Source organism: Pocillopora damicornis, chromosome 2, assembly GCF_964200805.1.
Source record: "Pocillopora damicornis chromosome 2, jaPocDami1.2, whole genome shotgun sequence".
Taxonomy (NCBI): Eukaryota; Metazoa; Cnidaria; class Anthozoa; order Scleractinia; family Pocilloporidae; genus Pocillopora; species Pocillopora damicornis.
This window is the reverse complement of record NC_142671.1, coordinates 20,904,809-20,926,869: the sequence shown is the minus strand read 5'-3', so window position 1 is coordinate 20,926,869 and position 22,061 is coordinate 20,904,809. Positions and strand designations below refer to the sequence as shown.

At 36.9% G+C, this 22,061-nt stretch overlaps 1 protein-coding gene across 1 annotated transcript; it reads left to right on the top strand.

The window, feature by feature from the left end:
* The first annotated feature begins 186 nt into the window (after window positions 1–186).
* On the top strand, window positions 187–21,863 carry LOC113683949 (attractin-like protein 1). The gene is made up of 29 exons (XM_027201237.2): window positions 187–423; window positions 2,786–2,872; window positions 3,397–3,510; window positions 4,082–4,219; window positions 4,584–4,765; window positions 6,334–6,396; window positions 6,536–6,641; window positions 7,273–7,372; window positions 7,938–8,160; window positions 8,694–8,871; window positions 9,265–9,422; window positions 9,852–9,936; window positions 10,319–10,383; window positions 11,401–11,526; window positions 12,356–12,468; window positions 12,743–12,803; window positions 13,280–13,444; window positions 14,104–14,295; window positions 14,803–14,874; window positions 15,345–15,410; window positions 16,024–16,117; window positions 16,241–16,305; window positions 16,857–16,936; window positions 17,547–17,622; window positions 18,156–18,304; window positions 18,498–18,556; window positions 18,947–19,025; window positions 19,408–19,500; window positions 20,490–21,863. The coding sequence occupies exons 1-29, from the start codon at window positions 230–232 to the stop codon at window positions 20,724–20,726; spliced, it is 3,420 nt and encodes a 1,139-aa protein (XP_027057038.2). The 5' UTR covers window positions 187–229; the 3' UTR covers window positions 20,727–21,863.
* The last annotated feature ends 198 nt before the right edge of the window (window positions 21,864–22,061 follow it).

The window sequence follows — 22,061 nt, the reverse complement described above, 5'->3', positions numbered from 1 at the left end:
GAAACAATCTCCCAAGCGAAATGAGGGTTAAATTCGTTCGAAGATCAAACCTCAATGCTTTTTGTATTTCTAAACTCAATCAACTTTCGCGCGGGAGCCTCACAGTTCGTGAATCACGTGCGAGGAGTCGCGAGGCTCTCTATCCACGCACGCAAGTCAGCGCGTCTTATCGCTGGCTCTCATCTGAAATTTTTGTTTGGCGAACTTGATCGTAGAAAATGATTCCGCCATGTTTGTTGTGAGTAGTATACGGAGGTCTATGTCGACACTCATTTTTGTTCTTTTTGTGGTATTAGGATGTTTCGTTTCGCTTTCAAACCAGTGTGACAAGAATAGCGACTGTAAAAATGGCTACTGTAGAGCGGGTATGTGTATTTGCAATCCAGGATGGTGGGGAAATCTTTGCCAGTTTTGTCGCCTCAGGTAAGATGCTATGTTCTTGAGTTGTTTGTCCATTATATCATCTTCGATTTCCTTGATATATTACCTAGAATTGGTTATTTTAAAATCATGTATATTTAAGTATTACACTATATGTGCGACGCTTTGTGTTGGAAAATCTGTGTTGCTGTTATTGATTAGTCTGTCGCCTCAAAGAAAGTGCTATTTTGGTCCAACTGTATGCTTGTGTAATATTATGTACTGTCAGCTGTGCAGAGATGAATTCTTTGGAGTCTTAAATCTAAGAAAGTCACTTTTCGAGTTTGCAATTCTTGATTTACACCTCTCTCCAAGCCAAAAAGAAGGAGGTCGTCACAACCTTTTATGGTAAAGTTGTGTTGAAACATAGTTGTTAATTGATTAGTATTAAAATTTTCCTGAATTTTCTCTTAAACGGAAATGTGTTTGTTTAAAAATTAGTGAAAGCAAGTCGAAAGTTAATAACTTTTTTTTAAAGATGAATTATTCTTAATCTTGGATTCATGCAGGAAGTTTTCTCTAACTAAGAAATCCCGATTTCAGATAGGCTGACAAAAACAACCGTGTGTCAACACGATTCGTCGGCAAAAACTTATATTGACATCGATGGATGGTTTGTTTTAAGTTGACTTCGCTTTGTGATGTTTGTATGTTCTTGTTAGTGACTGTACAGTGGTTGGCAAAATTTCCGCACAGCCCCATACATCATTATACATCCATATATGGGGCTTTATTTTTCAGTGTATCACCAGTAAGATGTACATGCATAATTAAGTATGGGGCTGTGCGGAAATTTTTCCCAGTGGTTTTTTGAGAGCTAAAAAATTAAATACAAACCTCCATGAAATTTGTTAGACATAATTGCAAGATTCCTTTTGATTTTGAAAGATGCATTTGTTAACTGTTATTTTCATTAAAGGAGACATTTACTGCATATGTTTGGGTCCAAATGCAAACCAGTCAGAATTTTTCTTGCACTGGCTTTAATCCTTTCTGACATAATTGACAAATAAATTCCATGCGGCTGTCACAGATGACATCAAAATGTGGTGAGAACTTTAAAAAGTGGCACGCAAGGCACAGCTGTGTGTGTCACTGATGTTCTCACCACATTTTGAATTCTTCTTTGATCTATGACGACACAGAAATACAACAACTTGGAATATATTTGTTCTAAATAATAAAAAAAGCAGAATGCCTGCAATGTTGGCATTATCAGTGCATCTGTCCTCCAACAGATCATAAAGCAATCATGCAAAATGTGTGTAAGATTCAGCTTCTGGTATAATGAAACACCCAGTAACAGTCACTTCTCATCCATGATCACCTTCCCATAACAGCCACTTTTTTTCTCTCGACAATTGGTCATTACTTTCATTCCAATTCTAACCCTTCTATATAGCCACCTATTCCCAACAGCAGGTAACACTTAAAGGGTCTCAACCACCAATTAAAACAACTTCATGACAATGGTCAATTCATCAGTGTCTTGCTATGATATAGCAAAATAATTGATCAATCATCCAACCAGATAGTCTGTGACAGCTGTATTCAAATCTTTTGGAGAAAATACAGCATCTGCAATACCAAAGGTAATATTTCGCAAGCCAGACAGTTCACTTTACCTGACTTGTTTTGATAGTTCTGTGAGCATTTTGTCTAGCATTTTGTTTTTTTTTTCATCCATGAGTTGATTGCTATTGTATTAACACTTATGTGGAAGAATTATATGATAAGCTGAATTTTTACAGGCATTTTGATTGGCACTTACTTATTATATATTGGTGGACAGATGCATTGATGATGTCACCACTTGAACATTTTGTTTTTTTATCGAACAAAACAAATAGATTCTATTTTACATTAATTGTTACAGAAGACGTCAAAATATGGCAAGAACATCAGTGATATTCTGCTGCCCATCATGCGCTACTTTTTTTCCTTATCACAACTTGAGGTCATCTTAATAATAATAGTAATAATAATAATGGTTTATTAGCATATTCATTGGAGGGATTTATTACAAACTAACTACAAACTAGTTAAAAATCTATTATTGCAAAATTACTAATATTGCATACTGCATTTTGCATATAAAAATTTTCTATAGTAGAGCACAGATGCATGACAACTTGGAATCTATTTGGTAAATAAAGTGTTTTAAAACATGTCAGTCACAAAATACAGATGTTATATTACACTCTTTACTCCCTAATAGCCTTTTTTCTCTGTCCTCAGGGTGGTTTTGTTTGAAGGTTCTACTGTGGCAAAATTATCTTATAGCTTAGTTTAATATTTAATATTTAGTTAAATATTTTTTAGAGTTGATAGTTATAGTGAGGTAGGTTTGATTTCTTAATTTTAGACTGGACCAAGATAGTGGAATAATTACTGATGGAGATGGTAAATATGCCAGTGCATCAAAATGCTCATGGCTAATAGAATCCAAAAAGTAAGTTGGTATCTTTTAGATTAATGTTTTCTTATGAAATTGTGTTCTACCCATAAAAGCGTTCATTCAAAAAGTCAGTTATTTTATAAAGCTTCAACAGTTTTATATACACTGAGCTTGCATTCTTATACTTATTTGCATTTCCTTGTAATAGTTGAAAAACCCAAAGTTTCAGATATCTGATGTTCAAAACCTCCTCTTTAATTTATGCTTGTCTGCTGCCTTCTGCCTTGTTCTGTCTTTGTAGTTTCTTTATTTCCTTGTGTTATAATAGTAAAATATAATTTATAACTGGCTGTGACATGTTTCTAAACTTGCATGTCAGAATAATTCATAAGAGGAGGTGGGGGAGAGGTTGTACACTGATTTTGCTGTAATATTGCATTTTATTGGTAGCACTCCTGTGGTGATGCCCAAGTTGTTTTTATTTGCACTATTTATACACCTAGAGAACCAAGATCTATTTTGTGCTGACAGTGACTATTTATAGAAACTAATTTAGAATTTATTTTTAAAATTTGCAGGCCAAATAGCACTATTCATTTGAATTTGGAAGAAGTTGCTACTGAGTGTATTTGGGATAATTTGTATATTTATGATGGAAAATCTGTCAAAAGTCCTTTAATAGCCGTGATAAGGTATTGAGCAATGTTAACTGATATAATACACACATATGGCAAAGTTCTTTTACCAGACAGATCATGACCCATTCATCATATTGATTGAAAATTGCATTTGTGCTCTTTGGGTCAGGAGCGAGAACAAAACTAAACTCCCTTGTAGCATGTGGATGGAAAGTAAGGTGTTTGCAATACAATGACCTTCAGCACAACTCTTTGGACACTCCTGACTAATCTGTTCTGCATAAATTTTTTTGCTGTCAAAATGTTATTGTCAAGTATTGCAAGCATGGCTTTGTAAACTGTTGACTATCCCCCAGCTGAATGTTAAGATTTGCCTTTTCATAACATACATACGTTCTCTGTGCATGATTCAGTATTTTTTAACAGAACTGGCTGATTATCCCACCTTTAAGACTCACCATTCAATTACCCTACTTAGACCCTATTTAATTATGTCATAATTCTTGCCAACAGAGAACCTTTAAAACTGACCTTTTATGTGGATATTGTTATGACTCTTAAGCATTCATACTTCAAGTTGTTAAGCATTAAAGGTTTTCTACATGTTATTTATACCATTATACAGTGGAATTATTAGAGATGCATCAAAAGACAGATTCGCTGATGGTCCGGTGCTACGGTTTGAAGCCAAATCAGGGGCAGCATTTCTCTATTTTTATAGTGATAAATACTATGTTGAAGATGGATTCAGGATAAGATATAGGTAAGCTTTGGTGTTGCTTCATTATTTTAGTTGAAGTATAGCTGTCTGAACTGCATAGGTCACATACACTCAACAAAGATCATACCCTTAGTAGCTCTAGGGTGTGCACTTTCTTTCAGAGCTAAGTAGACAGTACATGGTATTTGGCATTCAGTTAGCTTTTGCTAGTGCTTGAAGTTGAATGTGGGGGTGCTGCTAATAGGGTGCCCTGCTTTTTTCCCCTTCAGGTTTGTTAGTGTCACTAGTGTGATGGCTCAGCACCTGTGCTCTTTCCCTTCTGGCAGGTAGCTGATATCAGGGTTGCATAAACTTGGCAATAAGTTTGAGATGTCATCAATTTTCTCACCTTATTTTCTCTTTTTAGCATCACCAAAGATTGTTCAGCAAGATGCAGTTTCCATGGCCACTGTGATTCAAATGAACTCTGCGTCTGTGATGCAGGATGGACTGGTCCCAGTTGTGATATTCAGACCTGTATAACTGAGTGTGTCAATGGATACTGTGATAACAGCACAAGACTGTGTGTGTGTGACTTGGGATTCACTGGTAAGTTTGAATTTTTATAACACCTCCATTTTTGCTGTCTGTTCAACATTTTTCTGAGTGTGTAATTTTCCTACATGTGTTTTTATTTTCTCCTAAATCAATTGTTTTCAATTGCACGGTCAGTCCTCTTCCTTTCACTTTTGTCAATTGGTTTCAAGTTGGCAACTTTCTGTCTTAATTTCTGGTTTCCAAACTGTTGCAATGTACTACAGTAACTTTGGTGGGTATGTATCATGGGCAAAGCTAAGATTTTTTGAGGGCATTTACACCATGCTACTCCTGGGTTAAGGTATTCCCTTGAATAAAAGCCCTGTTGCTAACCCTGTATACAGAGTACAAAGCCATCCAAACACTTGACACTTAAAAGCTTTTCAATGCCATGGCAGGACACAGTCCTCAAATAACTCCATATTTCTCATTGAACTATACCAATTTTTTGTTGGAAAATATTCTACCTTCATTTACAATCCTCAAGTGCTTCTAGAAAGTGAAAAAATTCCAACGTTGTCTATTTCGCTGACCTTGTACACAGAGTGCAAAGAGATCCAAGCATGACACTAAGAAAATTTTCACTGGACACGGTCTTCGAATTACTAAACGTCCAGCGGTCTGATATTTTTCTATATTTCTCTTTGAAAAATACCAATTTCTATCAGAATTAATTTATCTTCATTTAGAATCCTCAAGAGCTTCTAGAAAGTGAAAAAATTTGAATGTTGTCCTTTTTGCCGACTCTGTTCTCAGAATACGAAGAGATCCAAGCGTGACACTTAAAAAAAATTTTCTCCAGATTCTTCTGGACAAAATTCAAAATGCAGTAAGGAAACTGTAAAATGACAAATGGCAAATGTATTTACTGTAAAAAAGTTGACTATAAGTCCAGGATGGATCTGGAGAAAGACGATTTTAGAAGGTTTACAGTGATCTGTGAATTCGTGTTACAGGAAATTGGGTCACGGTGCACGTTGTATCAAGGTTGGAAATGGGCCTTTAAGTGCCAGGTTGTCAGATGTGCATTGAGTTATGCATGCTGTGAAGGTTTTTCAGATTAACGCTTCTTCACTATTTGTATGTTTTTTATCAAAAATCAAGGGGGTCGCATGCATCCACTGACCCCCATAACCAAAACCCCACCCCCCTCTTCAGTTTGTTCATGTAGAGAGGCAGGAGCGTGATGATTAGTACATTGGACTGCAGATCTGGTGATCTCCATTTAAGCCCTGAGGAGATCACTGTGTTGTGTTCAAGATCAAAACACATTGCAGTGCCACTACTTCTCTCTATCTATAGGTACAAATGTATACTAATTAAAAGTACAGGTAAGGGAACTGGGTTAAAGGCCACAGGGTCAGGCAGAGGGAAGAGAGATTGTCTCAATTACCTTTTACAGAAATGGGAGACAAATATCAGCAGTTATGAGCCACTTGGCTACAAAACCATGAAAAAAGTTTTCTTAACAAACCCATCATACAATCACAGCTCCACTTTACTTATTGTCTACTCAATGCAACACATATTATGTAAACCTTGGGGAACAATAACTTGAATATATTTTACTGGTCATACAGGTGCCTCTTGCAATATTACAGGAGACAGAGGGCACTGGATACACCATTCATCAACAGGCCAAGGTAAGGTTTTGAAGTGTATTCAGATATAATCAGCTTACCTAGTGGATAGGAAGTCAACAGTGGTACATTTGTTCACTTTAAATTATTTCTCATAGCCTTTTTTTTTTTTTTTTTTTTTTTTTTCGCATTTGATATACAGACCTAATTCAAGGCCGAGCATCTCATGCTTCTGCTCTTCTGGGTGACTACATGTGGGTCTTTGGTGGCTATTCATTAACCTTAGAGCCATTTGAGAACCTTATCAGGTAGAGTACTCTTTTTTGTTAATACTGATGAGTCATGTTGTCACACCTAGATCAAGGTGGAGTTGTGTCGCTAAAGGATTGCTGAATTGTTTTTAGTGATGACTGTGCATTAGGGTTGAAGGGAGAAAGTTTATGAGATGGGTCTTGATCTGTTGAGTCAACGTAAGTAGAAGTTAGAGAACAATTTTCTCCTTTTTGATAGGCATAACCTGAAGAAATTTTCACACTGGTAGAGCAATCCTTTTACCTGTTGAATTTTCAAGAATTGTAAGCATGTTAGGTGGTCTCAAGAAGTACATGTGCTTCAAGGGCAGCAAATTTTTACTGGTTACCTCCTGAAAATGAGAATGGTCAGAGAGCAGAACTAGAATGTACAACTGTACTTCAAAGTGGCACTGATGGAGCCAATCAAAAAATGAGATCAAGAAATAAGTTTCTGAATTCTCTTTAGATATACCCTGCAGAACAGGTGGATTGGCATGCTGAAGGGCAAGAATGCATTGCGCTCATTCTTGTGCTTTGCTTACACTTGTGTATCACACTTCAGCCCCGCTAATTTGCTTGTTCTGTAGGCTACCTTGGATAAAGCTGAATGTTAAATGTATCATTATCCAATATTTGCATTTTCCAGATATCACATTCCTAGTGACAGTTGGCAAGTAATATTGCCAGCTGTCAATTCAACCAGGGGTCCATCCAGGCGTTATGGTCACTCAATGATTGCTTATAATGTAAGTGCCAGTGGTTATTTATTGTATATTGCATTGAAAAAGAAAGTTTTATTCAAACAAGTAGATTTCTAGTCTCACAATAAATCACACTCCAGTTTATTGATCATGGATAACATCAAAATAAATGGTCACAGAATATCGGTATGCACATGCAAAGATGTCTACAAAATTAATAATCATATTATAAGATAAGATACTATAACATTTGTAATCATTTAAGATATTTTATATTTATTAATTTGTGTTCCCTCGCCATTTAATTTACTTCATACAATCCACCCTTCTCTCCTTAGTATTTCCCTCTAAGTTTAAATTTAATGATATTTTGCATAGGCCAAAGGTTGATAGTCGTGTTTTACTTAATGCCTGTTCAGGTTTCAGTCAGTCAATTATTCAATCCATTATTTTTACTTTTTTTATGTTTGTCTGTCTGTTCATTTATTTTTCTCTCCTTCATTCATTTATCATTTATTTGAGAGTGTGACCATTGTTTAACCAACCTAACCCTATGAGTTTCTAATTTACAGTCATTCCGATGTTCTGTATAATTATTTTATTTTCACAGTCAACCCTGTATATATTCGGTGGTAGAATAGGAAAAAAAGCAACCAATCAACTATGGTCTTTCGATACTGAAAAGCTAGAGTGGGACTTGGTAACCAGTGATGGTGATTCCCCTCTTTACGTCGCTGGACACACAGCTACTCTGGTTGACTCCACAATGATTGTCCTGTTTGGTTTTGGACCCAATAGAGGCTATACAGACAGAGTTCAAGAATTTGACTTGGGTAAAATACTTTCAATTGTGCATCAGTCAATTTTGCCCATACCTAGAAATTATAGCCAATTACAGACAAGTGGAGTCATTTTAAGCTCCTTTACATAGCTGTTTCAGAAGCATTATTATCATGCACAGTTAATTTTGTTGGTGGAGCCACCACATGTAAATTGAACTTTCTATCCAAAACAGCATGTACATAGGACAGAAGCCTTGAAAACTGTTGCCTAAACTGAATTCTGCTTTGTACTCAAATTGTTTGTTTGTTTGTTTTTTGTCTTTCCAGTGACAATTAAATGTGATTAAATTGCCAGCCTGTTCCCCTGCTTTGAGGTGTATGGCCCAATGTATGTGCTGGTTATGGGGATATTATTTGAACTAAGGGCTCGCAGACAAAAGTGAAATCCATTACATGTAGCAAGCACACAATCTTGTTGATTGTTGCTACTGATTTTTAAGTTGTAATAATTCTAACATGATCATAAAAATAGTGTTATAATTGTGCTGCTAACTTAATACTTTTCTTTTTAATTCTATTTACAGAGACTGGAAAATGGAGCATATACACGACTCCCACAGAGATTATTGCCCCATCATATGGACACAGCAGTGTTTATGATCCAGTGGGGAAATTAATCTACGTTTACGGTGGGATTGCCTCAGTGGGTTCTGATAAGCTCTCTACTGCACTGACATCTTATGATCCAAAAGCAAGGATATGGTATGTTCCTGTAAGAGGATTTGAACGGAATCATGTGCCATGTACATGTACTTATTAGGGGAGTCTTATAATGTTTTTTCTTTTTTCCTCGAGAGTTCAGTAATATTCAATGGCAGAGCTCAGTAGAGTACTAAATGTACCATTAAACATTTTATATTAACCCTTTACACCTTAACATCAGTATCCATATTCTCCATACTCTTCTCTATACATTTTAGGAGAATATCATTGTTGATCAAGGCTTCCTAGCTACTGTAGGTTCTAGGTTTGCGATCATATCCTTTATTCCTGTGACCAAAATCTTTGACTCAGAGTTGATATTGTAAGGGGAAATTGGATGCTTGTCACTCCTAGAGATTAAAGAGTTAATTTTTTTGTGAAACCCTATTGTAGGAAATCTCTCAAAAACAGCAGTTTTCCTCGCTTTCTGCATTCTGCTGTTTTACTGGGTGACCTGATGTTAGTATTTGGTGGTAGTTCACACAATGGTACATCACAGGGGCAGTCTGACTTTCCGTGCTTTTCCATGGACTTTATTGCATACAGCTTGAGTAAGTTGAGTCAATTATATGTACCAGGTAAACTTATACAGTCATGTATCTTATGATCCCTTTTACATCTATCAGGGTTCATATCAGGTCTTGAATGACCAAAAGAAAGAAAATGGAAATCTGCTGGCCAAATTTAAAGACCTTGAAATGTCCAAAAATGTATATAAGGCAATGAAGAAAAGGGAAAGAGTTCTGAAGTTTCTCTTTTCTGAGCTGAAAAAAGTTTTCTTGCTGGGCAGTGTCTCTATAAGATTGTTGAATTTCATTTAAATTACCCTGACCCACGATGTTTTATTCGTCAGGGTGTTTTTCAATGTATTTTTCTGTGCAGGGCAGACAATTTAACTTCCAGTTAACCTGGAAAATGAAAACAAATTTGAATTGCACACATAATATTCAACATATTATTGATACTGTGTGATGTTTCAGCCTGTGATGAGTGGAAGAGGATGCCTGAGTCAGGACTTTTAAAATCTGCTGGACGTTATGGACACACTGCTGTGCAAGTCAACAGGTAAAACAGGATTGTATAGAACAAACTGGCAATGACTTTTTGGCAGTGGGAAATTGTGTTCATGTATGATGTTAAAAGATGGAGTCTTTGATAATCCTATCATTTATAATTTTTGTCATGACCAAAGAATGCCTTTGGTATATTTTTTTTAATGTTGCATCAATGGTAAATTTTCAATTTGGAGGCTGAATTCATGTCTGTAGGTTTTATGTTTCAATTTTATCATGTTTACCCATGGCCATGAAATGACATTAGTTGACTCAAAAACAAAGGAAATGTTTTCATGGAATTACAACAATTATGAAAATTTACCTTGTTATAAAAAGTTCATTATTCTAGCTGTACACCATCATTAAAAAAATTATTTTCTCTCTGATTACAGAACCATGTATGTTTTTGGAGGATTTCAAGGGGTTGTCTTTAGTGACATTTTATCATTCACTCCAGGTAGTTAAGTGTAACTCACATCCAGTGTTATGTGAAGTCAATTTTAAAAAGTGTAAACAATAATGAAATACAAATTTTGATTAAAAGTGCTATTGAGCTCACCAAAATGATTTGATTTGGAGCCCTCATTCCAGTAAGCACCCCCTCTCTTGTGAGCCCCCCTGGAATTTGTATTTGTTAAAAAGCACCCCTAAGCTAAAAAGTGCCCATATTTCATGTACTCTTAATCCAGTAAGAGCTCCTATTCTGTTTCAATACTGTGATAGCACTGCTAGAGTACATTCCCTACCATTACTATGAAAATATTCACTATAGATTTGTTATTCAACAGTTTCAGCTTCCGTTCCTTTTAATAAACATCAAAGCTCTTTGCAAACTGTTTCTCAAAATAGAAATAAGCACCCTGACCATAAAAAGTGTCCTCCCTGGAGCTGCAGTGAGCAAATAAGCACTTGGGTGCAAAGTCAGATCATTTCAGTATTAATAACAAAAAAATTTTTGTTGAATAATTTGTCATTTGACTTAATAAGCAAGGCCCTACAAATAGTGCAATGAAGTTCAACTTACTATTTGTAAAGCATCTACAAAGTGTATGCTTGTACATGTGAATTTTTTGATGTAAGAAAGTTTTTCATTTTAAGCACATAAACATGCATGTGCCACTTACTCAAGGCCTGTGCTGTGAGTTATGGAACAAGTTTTTTGCCCTTGGATTTATGACCCATGTGCAAACTAAGATCCGTAACAGTATCAGATGAGTGATGGTTATGGAATAGCGATGGTCATCAATATTGATTAGTTATTGGCACATAAGTCTGAAAACACAATTTAAAAGAAAACTGAATAATCAGACCTTCATTAATTTTGTTCACAAGAGGTAAGAATCAATGGCAATTAGTGACTAGAGAATTCTGGGAACAGAAACAGGTGTTGATTGGTTTTTTCCTTGCTATGACTAATGACACCATACTAAATGACTGAGAGATGTACATGTTATGATTATTAATTTTGTTTTAGGACCTTGTGATTTGATTAAGGATAAAGAAACGTGCCAAAACCACTTAAACACATCTGAGTGCGTATGGAATGACTCCACCTCTTTGTGCATTGGACCAGAGAGTTGTGTACAGCCAGAGGTCACAGGTAACTCCTTCACTGAAATATCAATTTGAACGGCCTGACCTACCCTTAAATTCAGTTAAGGAGAATATTCTCTTGACTCTGACCTTGAATAAAAACCCAGCAACAGTACTTGTACTTTTTTTTTTTTTTTTTTTTCATTAGTTTGATCTCCTCCAAGGCTTAATTTTAACCAAACATGTAATTAAGAAATGGTTTTTAGTGAAGTAATCTCTTGTGCATTTAGCAGCAGTAACTGACAGTATGACTGTGTAGAAACTTGCATAAACATGAATTCATCCATTTGTAATTCACATCAAAGGAGAATGAATTGTATTTTTCAACTTAAAACTTTTCATTCTGGTAGAGTGCAATATGTGCATTGTGTAATACATTCTTTTATCATCCAACTGCACCAAGAGGAGTACAAATAGTTACACAAATTGAGTACAAAAATCCTGCGCTATATTGTATGGTTATTTTCTACTGTAAATAGCCAATCTGGTGTAATCTTTTCCCTCCTGATAAGAAAAGCATGGTAGTTAGTATTGCTGAGTATTCCACTCATTTTTTGTATTTTGACTCGCCCTGTGGGCTTGTCAAAATATTTCTGGACTTGTAAGAATGTCCAACAAAACCTCACACCCAAAGAGATAAGAGATATTTTTTGTAGTGCACTATAATTGTTTAAAATTTACCAAGAGTAAGGTAGGGGTTATGATCACCCAGTAAATTGAATACGTGAGAACTTTGTTGCACAGATCAGTTTTCCATTAAAGGTCTGTTACCCTCAGTGGACTCCCAAACAATTATTATGTGTGTGGGAATTGAATTTTTCCTTGTTTAAATTTAGTGGAAAAAAAGTGCTCAGAAATGAATGACAGTTGTAGTAGATGTACTTCCAGTTTACATGGCTGTTCATATTGCGAAGGAATATGTGTGAAAGGAGCATGTCCTGATGGTCAGGTTTGTACTTAACCCTTTACAACCTAACACTAGTAAAGCTATTCTCCAGGATTTGTTTTACAATCAAGAGCTTCTTTAGTCGGTGATCATTTCCATTACTTTCATGATCTCAAATGAATGATTCAGCAGTGTTATTGTGAGGAGAAAGTACAGAATGATGTTAGTCACTCTCACGGGTTAAAGGATTAATGATGTTTTAAAATTAATCAATGACTTTGTGATGATTTGATTTCCTGTTTTAAATCCCTTAAATGTTTTCTCTTCTCTTCAATAGGGAAAAATTGATTCTCCAGCAAAGTGTGATAAAAAGCAAACATCATACAAGAAATGTGAAGGTTTGTGATTAATTCTCGTCTGTCTTTCTTAGTCAAATTTGTATTTATTTTTTTTGGTATGGTTTTCTTGTTTGCAATAATTGTCTTTGCTGATATGGAAAGTATTGTGTTTACCAAAGAGAAAGGCGGATTTAATATCATTAACTTCCACCAAAAGGGAGGGTAATTAAAAATTCCACCATGGAACAATAATTGGAGGTACATGTAGGGCAACTAGTGAGGGACCAGGCTATTCGGTTGGGAAGAGGATGAATGACAACGAAACTGGACACAGTTACCTGGTTGTTCAGCTTTTTTCCCTTGAAGAGTCTTGTGTTAGGGCATAGAAACAAAATTACTAAGCTAACAGGGTTGTCAAATGTACATGTAGCCTTACACTGGGATAAAACACAAGGGATCATATTTGGTTCATACTTGTCCACACAGGGCAGTGGATACACGGTAGAGTCTCACGTTCAAAAATATAATTCTTACAGGTTCAAATTGTAAAGAGAAGTCATGCCACAAATCGACATCTTGTGAAGAATGTGCATTAGGTTGTATGTGGTGTGAGTCACAGAAGCTCTGTGTGGCTAACAATGCCTACACTGTGAATTTCCCTTTTGGCCAGTGTCGTGGTTGGGTCCAAGGGAAGTGTTCAAGTTAGTATGCACTAACAGTTATATCTGAGAGGGCTAGCTACTATTATTGACTTTGTTAACTCTCAAGTGAAGTATTGAATTAAGCTAATAAGTTCTGACATAAGGTAGTTTTTAGTACAATAAGGAGAAATTTTGCCGCAAATATAAGTTAAGCTATACATTAGCTTGTGCTGGATAGATCAAAGTTCTCATTATTGGCTAAATGGGAGAATGCCGGGTAAAAATTTATTTTAAGGAGTGGTAAGAGAAGCTTTATTGTATGATACTGTGCACTTGCCTTTATCTTGTTTTACTTGTGAAGCTGGTGAAGAAGCGTCAAAGTTTTTAGACAAGTTTTAAATTCTATAGCTGGTTCAACCAACAGGGCTCTTTTGAAGATTTTAAAAAGCAAGCAAACCAGAAACGATCAAAACAAAGGCGCACAGTATTCCTTAAAGCCCTGTCAACTGAAAGACACTACTGATTAGCCTTAGCTGAATTTTAACTTTTTTTACTAAATTTCAGATGGCCATATTTAAACTTTTAAAACTAAGTTGTGTTATTTGGTGATTTTTAGTACTTTCTTCTTGAGATCCTTGATCACAAACATTTCTCTTCAGAATAAGGTCCATTTTACTTTACTTTTGTCATCCTTTGCATTTGTGTTTGCTTCTATAAAGCTGTGCGCTGTTCCGGCATGAAGACTTGTGCTGACTGCCACACCCTTCCTGGTTGTGGCTGGTGTGATGACGGATCAGGGACTGGGTTGGGGCAGTGTATGGACGGAGGAGATGATGGCCCTTTTACTAAACCAACAAACTCTTCAATGAACCAATGCCTAGCAGACCGCTGGTACTTTATGAAGTGTCCAGGTAGATTTAGCCTTGACACCTTAACATTAGGATGCATATTCTCTATACTGTTCCCTATACATTTCCTAAGGTGCTGCTAAGGAGAATTTGTTTAATAATCAAGAGCCTCTTGACTGAGTTGGTGATCATTTCCTTTATTCTCATGACCATAATGTGTGATTCAGGGGTATTATTATGAGGAGAAATTAGATGATCATCACTCTAAGGGGTCAAATGGTTAAGAGACGGTTGCCTTGTTCTTAACGTCATTCCCCTGAGTGTGCCCTTAGCATTTTTTCAGTATTTATAACACTAAGTGGTCCACGTTCTCGGCTGCTGCAAGAAATAAAACTCCACTTATTTTTGTATTACAGTAAGCTCCAACTTACTCACACTGGTGGACTGTGTGAATGCGTCATGTTGAAGAGCACGAGTTATGTTTGAATCCAAAATGCTCTTCTCCTCTCCAAGTTATAAGTTTGTTAATTGATTCCTTACTAAACAAGAGCCCTTTGTATTCTTGTATAGATTGCCAGTGTAATGGACACAGCAAATGCATCAATAAGAACATCTGTAAAAAGTGCGAGCATCAGACGGACGGTGAGTTAAAACTGCTTCTTGAAGCCACGGAAAAACGTTTTCCTTTTTTTAAACTCAAGTTGTCAGTTACGCCAGATTGTTAATCTTATTAATTTTGTTCTATTAACTGGATTGATAATGTGAAATGGCCGCTGAAAAGAATTCCTAAAGCTTTAGAAACTCTTTACGGTGGCCAAATTACATCATCCCAGTTTATTAAACCAAATTATCCTATGATACCTTATCGACGCAGCAACACAGTTTCTTTAATTAGATACTTACGGATTGGGTGTCGCGAAAAACTGAGCCCAATTTTTTTAGTTCGATCTTGGCAATTCTCCTTTTGGCTTGTCCTTCTCTTTTTTTTTTTTGTTTTTTTTTTTGTATTATCAACCTTATATATATATTGTTTTCTTTTAATATTACGTCACTAGATTTATTTTTTTTGTATTTTGTATAACTTAAATTGTTGCCGTTTTACTGTTTTGCAGGGCCTCATTGTGAGGTGTGTGCGGCTGGTTATTTCGGTGATGCAAAGAACGGTGGAAAGTGTGAAGGTACTGTAAATCGTTTCTAGTTCATTGTAGTTATTAATAGTTGAAGAACTGCAACCTTCTTCCTCAAAGATGATTGAGGGAAAAGCAGATGAATCGTGATCTCATAATACAGCAACGTGTAGATTTAAGATCTATTCTTCCGACATTCTCGAGGAGGAACAGCGAAAATGGGACGCAGTGAGGTCTGGGATATCAGGGTGAGATTAAAATGTGACCCTGACACAACTATTCGTTCGGGGTCGCGCCTCAAGTTCGAGAAACTAACAGGGGTGGGGGGGGGGTCAGATATTGGGGAGACTCATCGGTGAAATGACACACTTATCCAAAAACACGCTAAGGAGCGTGCCACAAATGTTCGAGACACTGGGGTTTGAGATCTCAGGGAAAATTTATAGTGACTCGGAGATGCGCGTTAACCTCAACACCTGGTTCGCATGCGGAGTTTTTTATGTTACTGAAGATGTCAAAATTTAGACGGAATTTTTGCTTTTGCTATAGTTAATTTTTACGGATCGAGAACAATTTATGAAATTGGAAAATATTGGTACCTGCAAAAGTTCCATGTAACACAATAGTGAAAAAAGCGTGATTGTCTTGTTCATCTTGTCTCCAGCTTGCCAATGTAACGGTCACGCGGACACATGTGATGTTAAGACTGGAGTCTGTGATTGTCTTGACCGTTATGTGACTGGGGATAACTGCGAAAGGTAAGTTCAGTCGTTGCTTACAAAATGTCTCCTTGCGCTTGAAATTCTTCGTACCAAAGCAATTTTACCAAGCATTTCTCGCTGTGGAATTGAAAGATTGTAACCTGATTTACTCTTTCACAGATGTGACGACGGAGTTCGTTCCACGGTGATCGTTGGTAACGCAACAAATGGCGGTCACTGTTACAGTAAGTTATTTAATTTTACTAAAGAAAGATTTCCTTCTAATAACTTACTTAGCGGTCATGCTAGACCAATCTATTCGTGTTTGTAACGCTCTTCTCAGTTCAAAGGCAGAGGCAACGACTGCTTGACGAGCCAAAAACAAAAGCAAGCAAAAACACTATTTTCCTTCATAACAGTTACGAGTCTGTGAGAGAAATATAGTTTTTATCCTTATTTCACTGGGAGTATTTAAATCAGATTACAGTCCATCTTGTGTGCATCTTGCATGCTGAGTAAGCCTGCCTGGCTGGATTGTAGAAGCAGAGGAAGACTTTGGAAAGGAAGAAATTCACTCGGAAAAAAAGTGATGTTAAAAAGTATTTTATTCAACACCTCTCCCCTTAAATTCAAACGAAGTTCCCTCCAAGCCATCTGCACTGGAGACTAAAGCTGAACAAGAGAATGTAAACTGAGGTTATAATCTCTTGAGCTGAGGTATTACCCTCATAAAATTGTAAACTCGCTGGTATGTTAATGCGCTTAATAGAAACACCACTGCATATTTGTTTGGTAGATAAACTCAACAGTAATTATGAATACACGTACAATGTGTCCAACAAGACAAGAATAAGCTTCCTCAACATTCCTGAAAAGGTGAGCTGATCTCTACAGTTGCTTCTAACATTTCGGTTCCACAAAAAAAAACCTTTTGATCTGTTAATTTTTAGAGGGATGACATTAAAAATCTATAGGTAATTTGTGGCGTTGCTGCTCTCGAACCATTCTCCTTTCAACCAGGAGACTGTTAAACCCTTTTGAAACTCCTTTAAAGTGGTAAAAATGGATTTTCTTGCAAAAATTTAGCAGTTTTAATGTGATGAGAATTGCCAACCTATACAAGCCAGATGGTGTAATAGATTAAAAAAAACTTTTTGTGAACGTATCTACAAAGGAGTGAACAATAGCTTAAAGGAGAATTTTGAATGAGGTATTGGGATTTTAAGTTATCATTGTAAATGGACTTTGCAGAAAAATGCGAAAATATTTCCTCACTTTTCATAATGAGAATATAGAGATTAATATTTTTCCGAAGAAAAATGAGAGTTAAACCTTGTATTACGTTGAGGGACGTTGTCTAAGCAAAAGAAATTTCCAATTGGCGGTTTCTTGAACTTCTCAACCGGTAAAAGATTAGATTAGTTTTCACGGTTATCAGTTTAATTTGTTAAAAATTCTTTAAAACAGCAAGTTAACTTCCTTACAGGACGACATCGATGTGGAAATTACTGTGAGAGTCAAAGAGGGCAAGTCTGCTCTGATGAATTTGTCGTACAGCTCAGGTTAGCTGATAGAGAATCGCCTAATACTATCACAAGTATTATAGTTAAACATACGACGGCGTTCTTTAGTGCTTAGCTAGCAAGGGAGGGTATCAATGTCAATATATGCTTCTACTATGGCTGAGTTACTCGACGGCAGCGAGAATAAAAGTAAGTTTCAGTTTCAGTCGAAAGTTTCGACCCTAAGAAAAGAAGACGAACTAGCTCTAATGCTGCTCTCGCCATGTCGGCCCAAGTCACGTCGCCCTCAAGCTGCTTGATTTCTCCCCCAAGTGCAATCACGTCGCTCTAAGTTGAATTGACTGAAGCTGTTCAATATTATCTCGATGCTACCGACATTTTTATTAAAAAGACATACCTTTTTGCTATCTTTGCAGTAAGATTGATCTTATATTTGTTTATGATTGTTTGTGTTTTTGTCTGCATTTGAAAGCAAAAAGCTTAGCTACATGTATGTCAGCATTGGAGCTCTCCTGTTATTTTGATCAACGTTCAATGAGTTTGACTTATAAAATGCTCTCTTTCTCACACAGATGCTTTAGAGGAAGAAACACTCGTGCACTCTCGGGAAATAGGGTCCTACCAGCAAACCTTCTCATATGGCGTCTTTCCGTTTGGCCGCCGGGACAAATTCACCTTTAAGGTTCACATTTTTGACATCAAAGGATTCATTACCCTTGAGGTATGTCCTGATAAACTCACTTGGATTAACTCCTCAAAGAGATCTGCTTTTTAGGTTCCGTGTGTCAAAGTTACTTTGTCATGTAGTTTTATTTCTTCTTATGCTTTACTGTCACACCCTCATCCTTCATCTTTTCTTTTATCTGCCACTGGATATGCTAACTAATTTTATGCGTTTGGAAAATGTTTTTTAGATTGCGTTCCTCCAGAGTCGTAAGTTCCTGATTCTCAACTTCTTTATTACGTTTTTCGCGTAAGTAGAACTCTTTCTAGCGCTTGTTTTTTTAGGATACTGTACAATTCTTGTTGTTTTATCATCCCTTCTAGCTGCTACTCATTTCCTTGTGAAATAGTTACGGGAATTTGGTGTTAGATTAAGATAACTACTTAAATGTGAATGTGAATATTCATATTACCTGTTTGCTGGACAGTGTATTGATAATAAATTATAGGGAGAAGTTAGGACATCGTTTCGAAGTTAGCTCCTTATTAGTTTGTCGACTATTGCTTCAAATTTCCTGCGTTGTTAAAGAAGAGAGAATTTTTGAAGGGGATGTGAGGGGTGGGAATTCTTCCTTTATCCTATAAACAAGTTTGGTGTGTTTTTTTTTTCGAGATGGTCATTTTTCCTTTTTTATTGCAGCTGTTTCTTTTCCCTTCTGTTCGTGGTGGCCCTTGCGTGGAAGATTAAAGTCAGATATTCAAACTATGTCATGGCTCGGGTAAGAAACCTTCCGGCGCGCGTACTCTTGAAAGTTTACGGTTTCTTGAAAAATAATGCTACTAATTATTGTATCGAGCCGAACTGTTAGAACCGTTTTTTTTTTGCTCTTACCATCCAGTTCTTTCGATTTATTTTAACTTCAGTTCCAAACTGTTCGGGATCTCCTTAAACACGAAGGTTATGAAGCGAGAGAAAACAATTTAAAACCAATGTTTCTGCCTTTCGTGCTAAATAAAGATCCAACCCTGACCAGTTGTACCGAGGTTTGTCGTTGCACTTGCGAAATTGTGCGAGATAAACCTACTTTTTCAATGTTTTCTCTGACCACACTAAGTTTAATTCCAATCAGTTGACTGATGAACGCATTTTTTTACTCGCAGCATCGTCATGAAGAGATGAAACTAATGGCCAGCCGACCATTTGCCAAAGTGGGTTTGGCTCTCACAGAGCCAGTTCAACTAGAAACAAAGAAGGTAGGTTTCATTAGCACGTTCTATGTTTGTTGTTTGTGAAGTTTTGCTGAAGATTATCACCCCAATTACCTAGCAATTTATCGGTAATTTCTCCTGTGGTCTTGAGATTAATGATGGTAATAGGACCGAGTGGAGTCCAATTCTGTCTGTAATCACACAAGTGATAAACAAAATCGGACGAGCGCGAAGCGGGAGTCAGATTTGTTCATCACGAGTATGATTACAGACAATTGGACAACACAAATTCCTGTTACCAATTAATCAAAACTATGACAAAATTTGAGAAAGGAACTTGTCATCGGTTATACGTTTTCATAAAAAGACAACAGTTAACTCGGCGAAATGCGAGACAACAGCGCGCACACATGACGCGTTTTGTCCACTTACACAGGCTTGACGTATTAACTGTCCCCACAATTGTCCTATTGCAGTGTCCAATTACAAGCATGACGCGTACACTGTCCTATTAGTGCTCAAATAAGGCTGGTGATAACCAATCACGTTCGAGAATTTTGTTATAGTTTTGATTAAAAGCGTTTGTCATGGAGACAGATGTTCCTTTGGCTATGGTTGACTTGTCGCTAAAGTAATTCAGGACTGTTTTGGTTTACTTCACGTCACCCTTTGATTAGATTACAAAGTCGCGCCATTTACTCCACAAATCATATGCGAGCTCAAATACACAATCCTAATTTGGTTCTTCTCTCTTTTGGTGTTAATCATGGCTATTACCTTCGAATTCTCATTGTTTCGTTTTCTTCTTTTCGTCAACTGGTCACGGCGCATAACGGAAGCCGCGCTTTATATCGACATCTCATTGTTTCCAAGTGTTGTTCCGTCGTTCCTGTAACTGGCACAGGCACTCCCAAAGGCATCAACCGACTATTTCTTGTGCGCGATACATACTAATACTTGCTTGGTCACCTTTTGAAGAGTGCCACCTCTTTTCGCCATGTTCTCAAATTAATATGTCTTTATTTTTGGTACAGAAACCACTATCGGCTATTGCTATCCAACCAACGGAAAATCACGAAGCTGACGTGGGAGTGTTCGTGATGAGATTACCGGGATCAGAAAATGGCTTCACTCCTGTTGGTCAGATGGGTGTGTGCTGCGCAACCGCGCTAATTACACGCGGGCAAGTGACTACCCAGAGTCTTCACATGCCTGTGATGAAAGGGACAGTTGTCAAGAGATCCAGTATGGTCAGGACCTGTTGTATGTGAAGATCTTGGCGGACGTAGGCTGAATGAATCTGCTTTATTTTAAATCCCTTATTGAAACTGACGGGTGCCCGAGAATTACCGAAGATTGCTACATTCGAAAAAAAAAATTCCTTAGTATGATGAGCACGTCGACGTCTGCGGAAAACAGTTCCCGGAATTGAGAAGCTGTGGTTATAAACGAACCACTCTTGTTATCGTGTTCCTATTTGAAACGAATCATAAACGTCTCAAGAGACAGCTGGGTTTGATTAGGGGCGTATCGTACGTCATTAAATTTTTGAAGTGAGCATTGTTCCGAGGGTCATTAGGAATAGCTACATTATTTTTTATTGAATCTCAAAGTGAAGTTGCTCGCAAAATTGTGTAAATACAAGTCAATATCGATCACTTGCTATAATTATATGTAAGCTCCTTAAAATGGACCTGGTCGTCAGGAAATTCCTGATTGCTCCATACGACATTAGCTGATAGGCCCTTTGAAGCCAGAGATCACATGATAGATTGTCTGCCGTGGCAGTGCCAGTAACGTACAGAAAAGTCGAACCTTTTTTTGCTTTTTGCAGTGCGTTATTTGCTATCTAGCGTAGCAGAAGTTACTTCTTAGTGCTTATTGGTCAAACAACAGATCATAGAACCATTCCAAAACAATCGTGAAGGACATGCAACATAAATAAATGATTGTACGTTTTTATGTCTCTCGTTTGTGAGACCTTTGAGAACGCAATAACTGCCTAAACCAAGCCTGACGTACGTCTAATGATTCGAAATATAGCCTGTAATGAGGTACTCTATCAAATGAGTTAAACTAAGAATTCGGAAATTTATGAGAGGATCATTCTCTCACTGTACAGGTGCCATTTCTTTACGCACGTAACTTATCTATAGCATTATTATTATGGAAACGTTGAGATTGTTATCTTCTATCATCACCATAATTATTATTATTATTATTATTGTGTTATTATTATTATTATCGTTACACTAATTTAGTACTATTCATTCGCCCTTTTTTAATATACGACCGGTTTTATACCATGATGTATTCAGTTTCTGACAAACCTGTAATACGCTTTTAATTTTGTACTTGTTATGTTGCTATAATTTTATATTCAGAAATAAACGCCCATAACTGGTAAAGTGTGCAAGAGTGCGATTTGTCGTTTTGACACTGCCAGGTTTTTACTGAGTTAGCTCTCACTAGAAACTCGCAGTCGGTCATCGTTTAACTCGGTTTGATTGTGGGAACGGAGGGCGGAGGGGGCGGGAGATTTTTGCTTGTGCCCGGTACAGAGCTCACTCACTCTTGATCTGATAAGACGCCTGAATTACAGGCCA

Bases quoted from the DNA above. Each gene is read 5' to 3' on its own strand.
- LOC113683949 (XM_027201237.2), top strand. From the start codon at position 230: ATGTTTGTTGTGAGTAGTATACGGAGGTCTATGTCGACACTCATTTTT. The intron at 4,220-4,583 runs GTAAGCTTTGGT...TTCTCTTTTTAG, and splicing joins GGATTCAGGATAAGATATAG to CATCACCAAAGATTGTTCAG. The intron at 12,804-13,279 runs GTTTGTGATTAA...TAATTCTTACAG, and splicing joins ATCATACAAGAAATGTGAAG to GTTCAAATTGTAAAGAGAAG.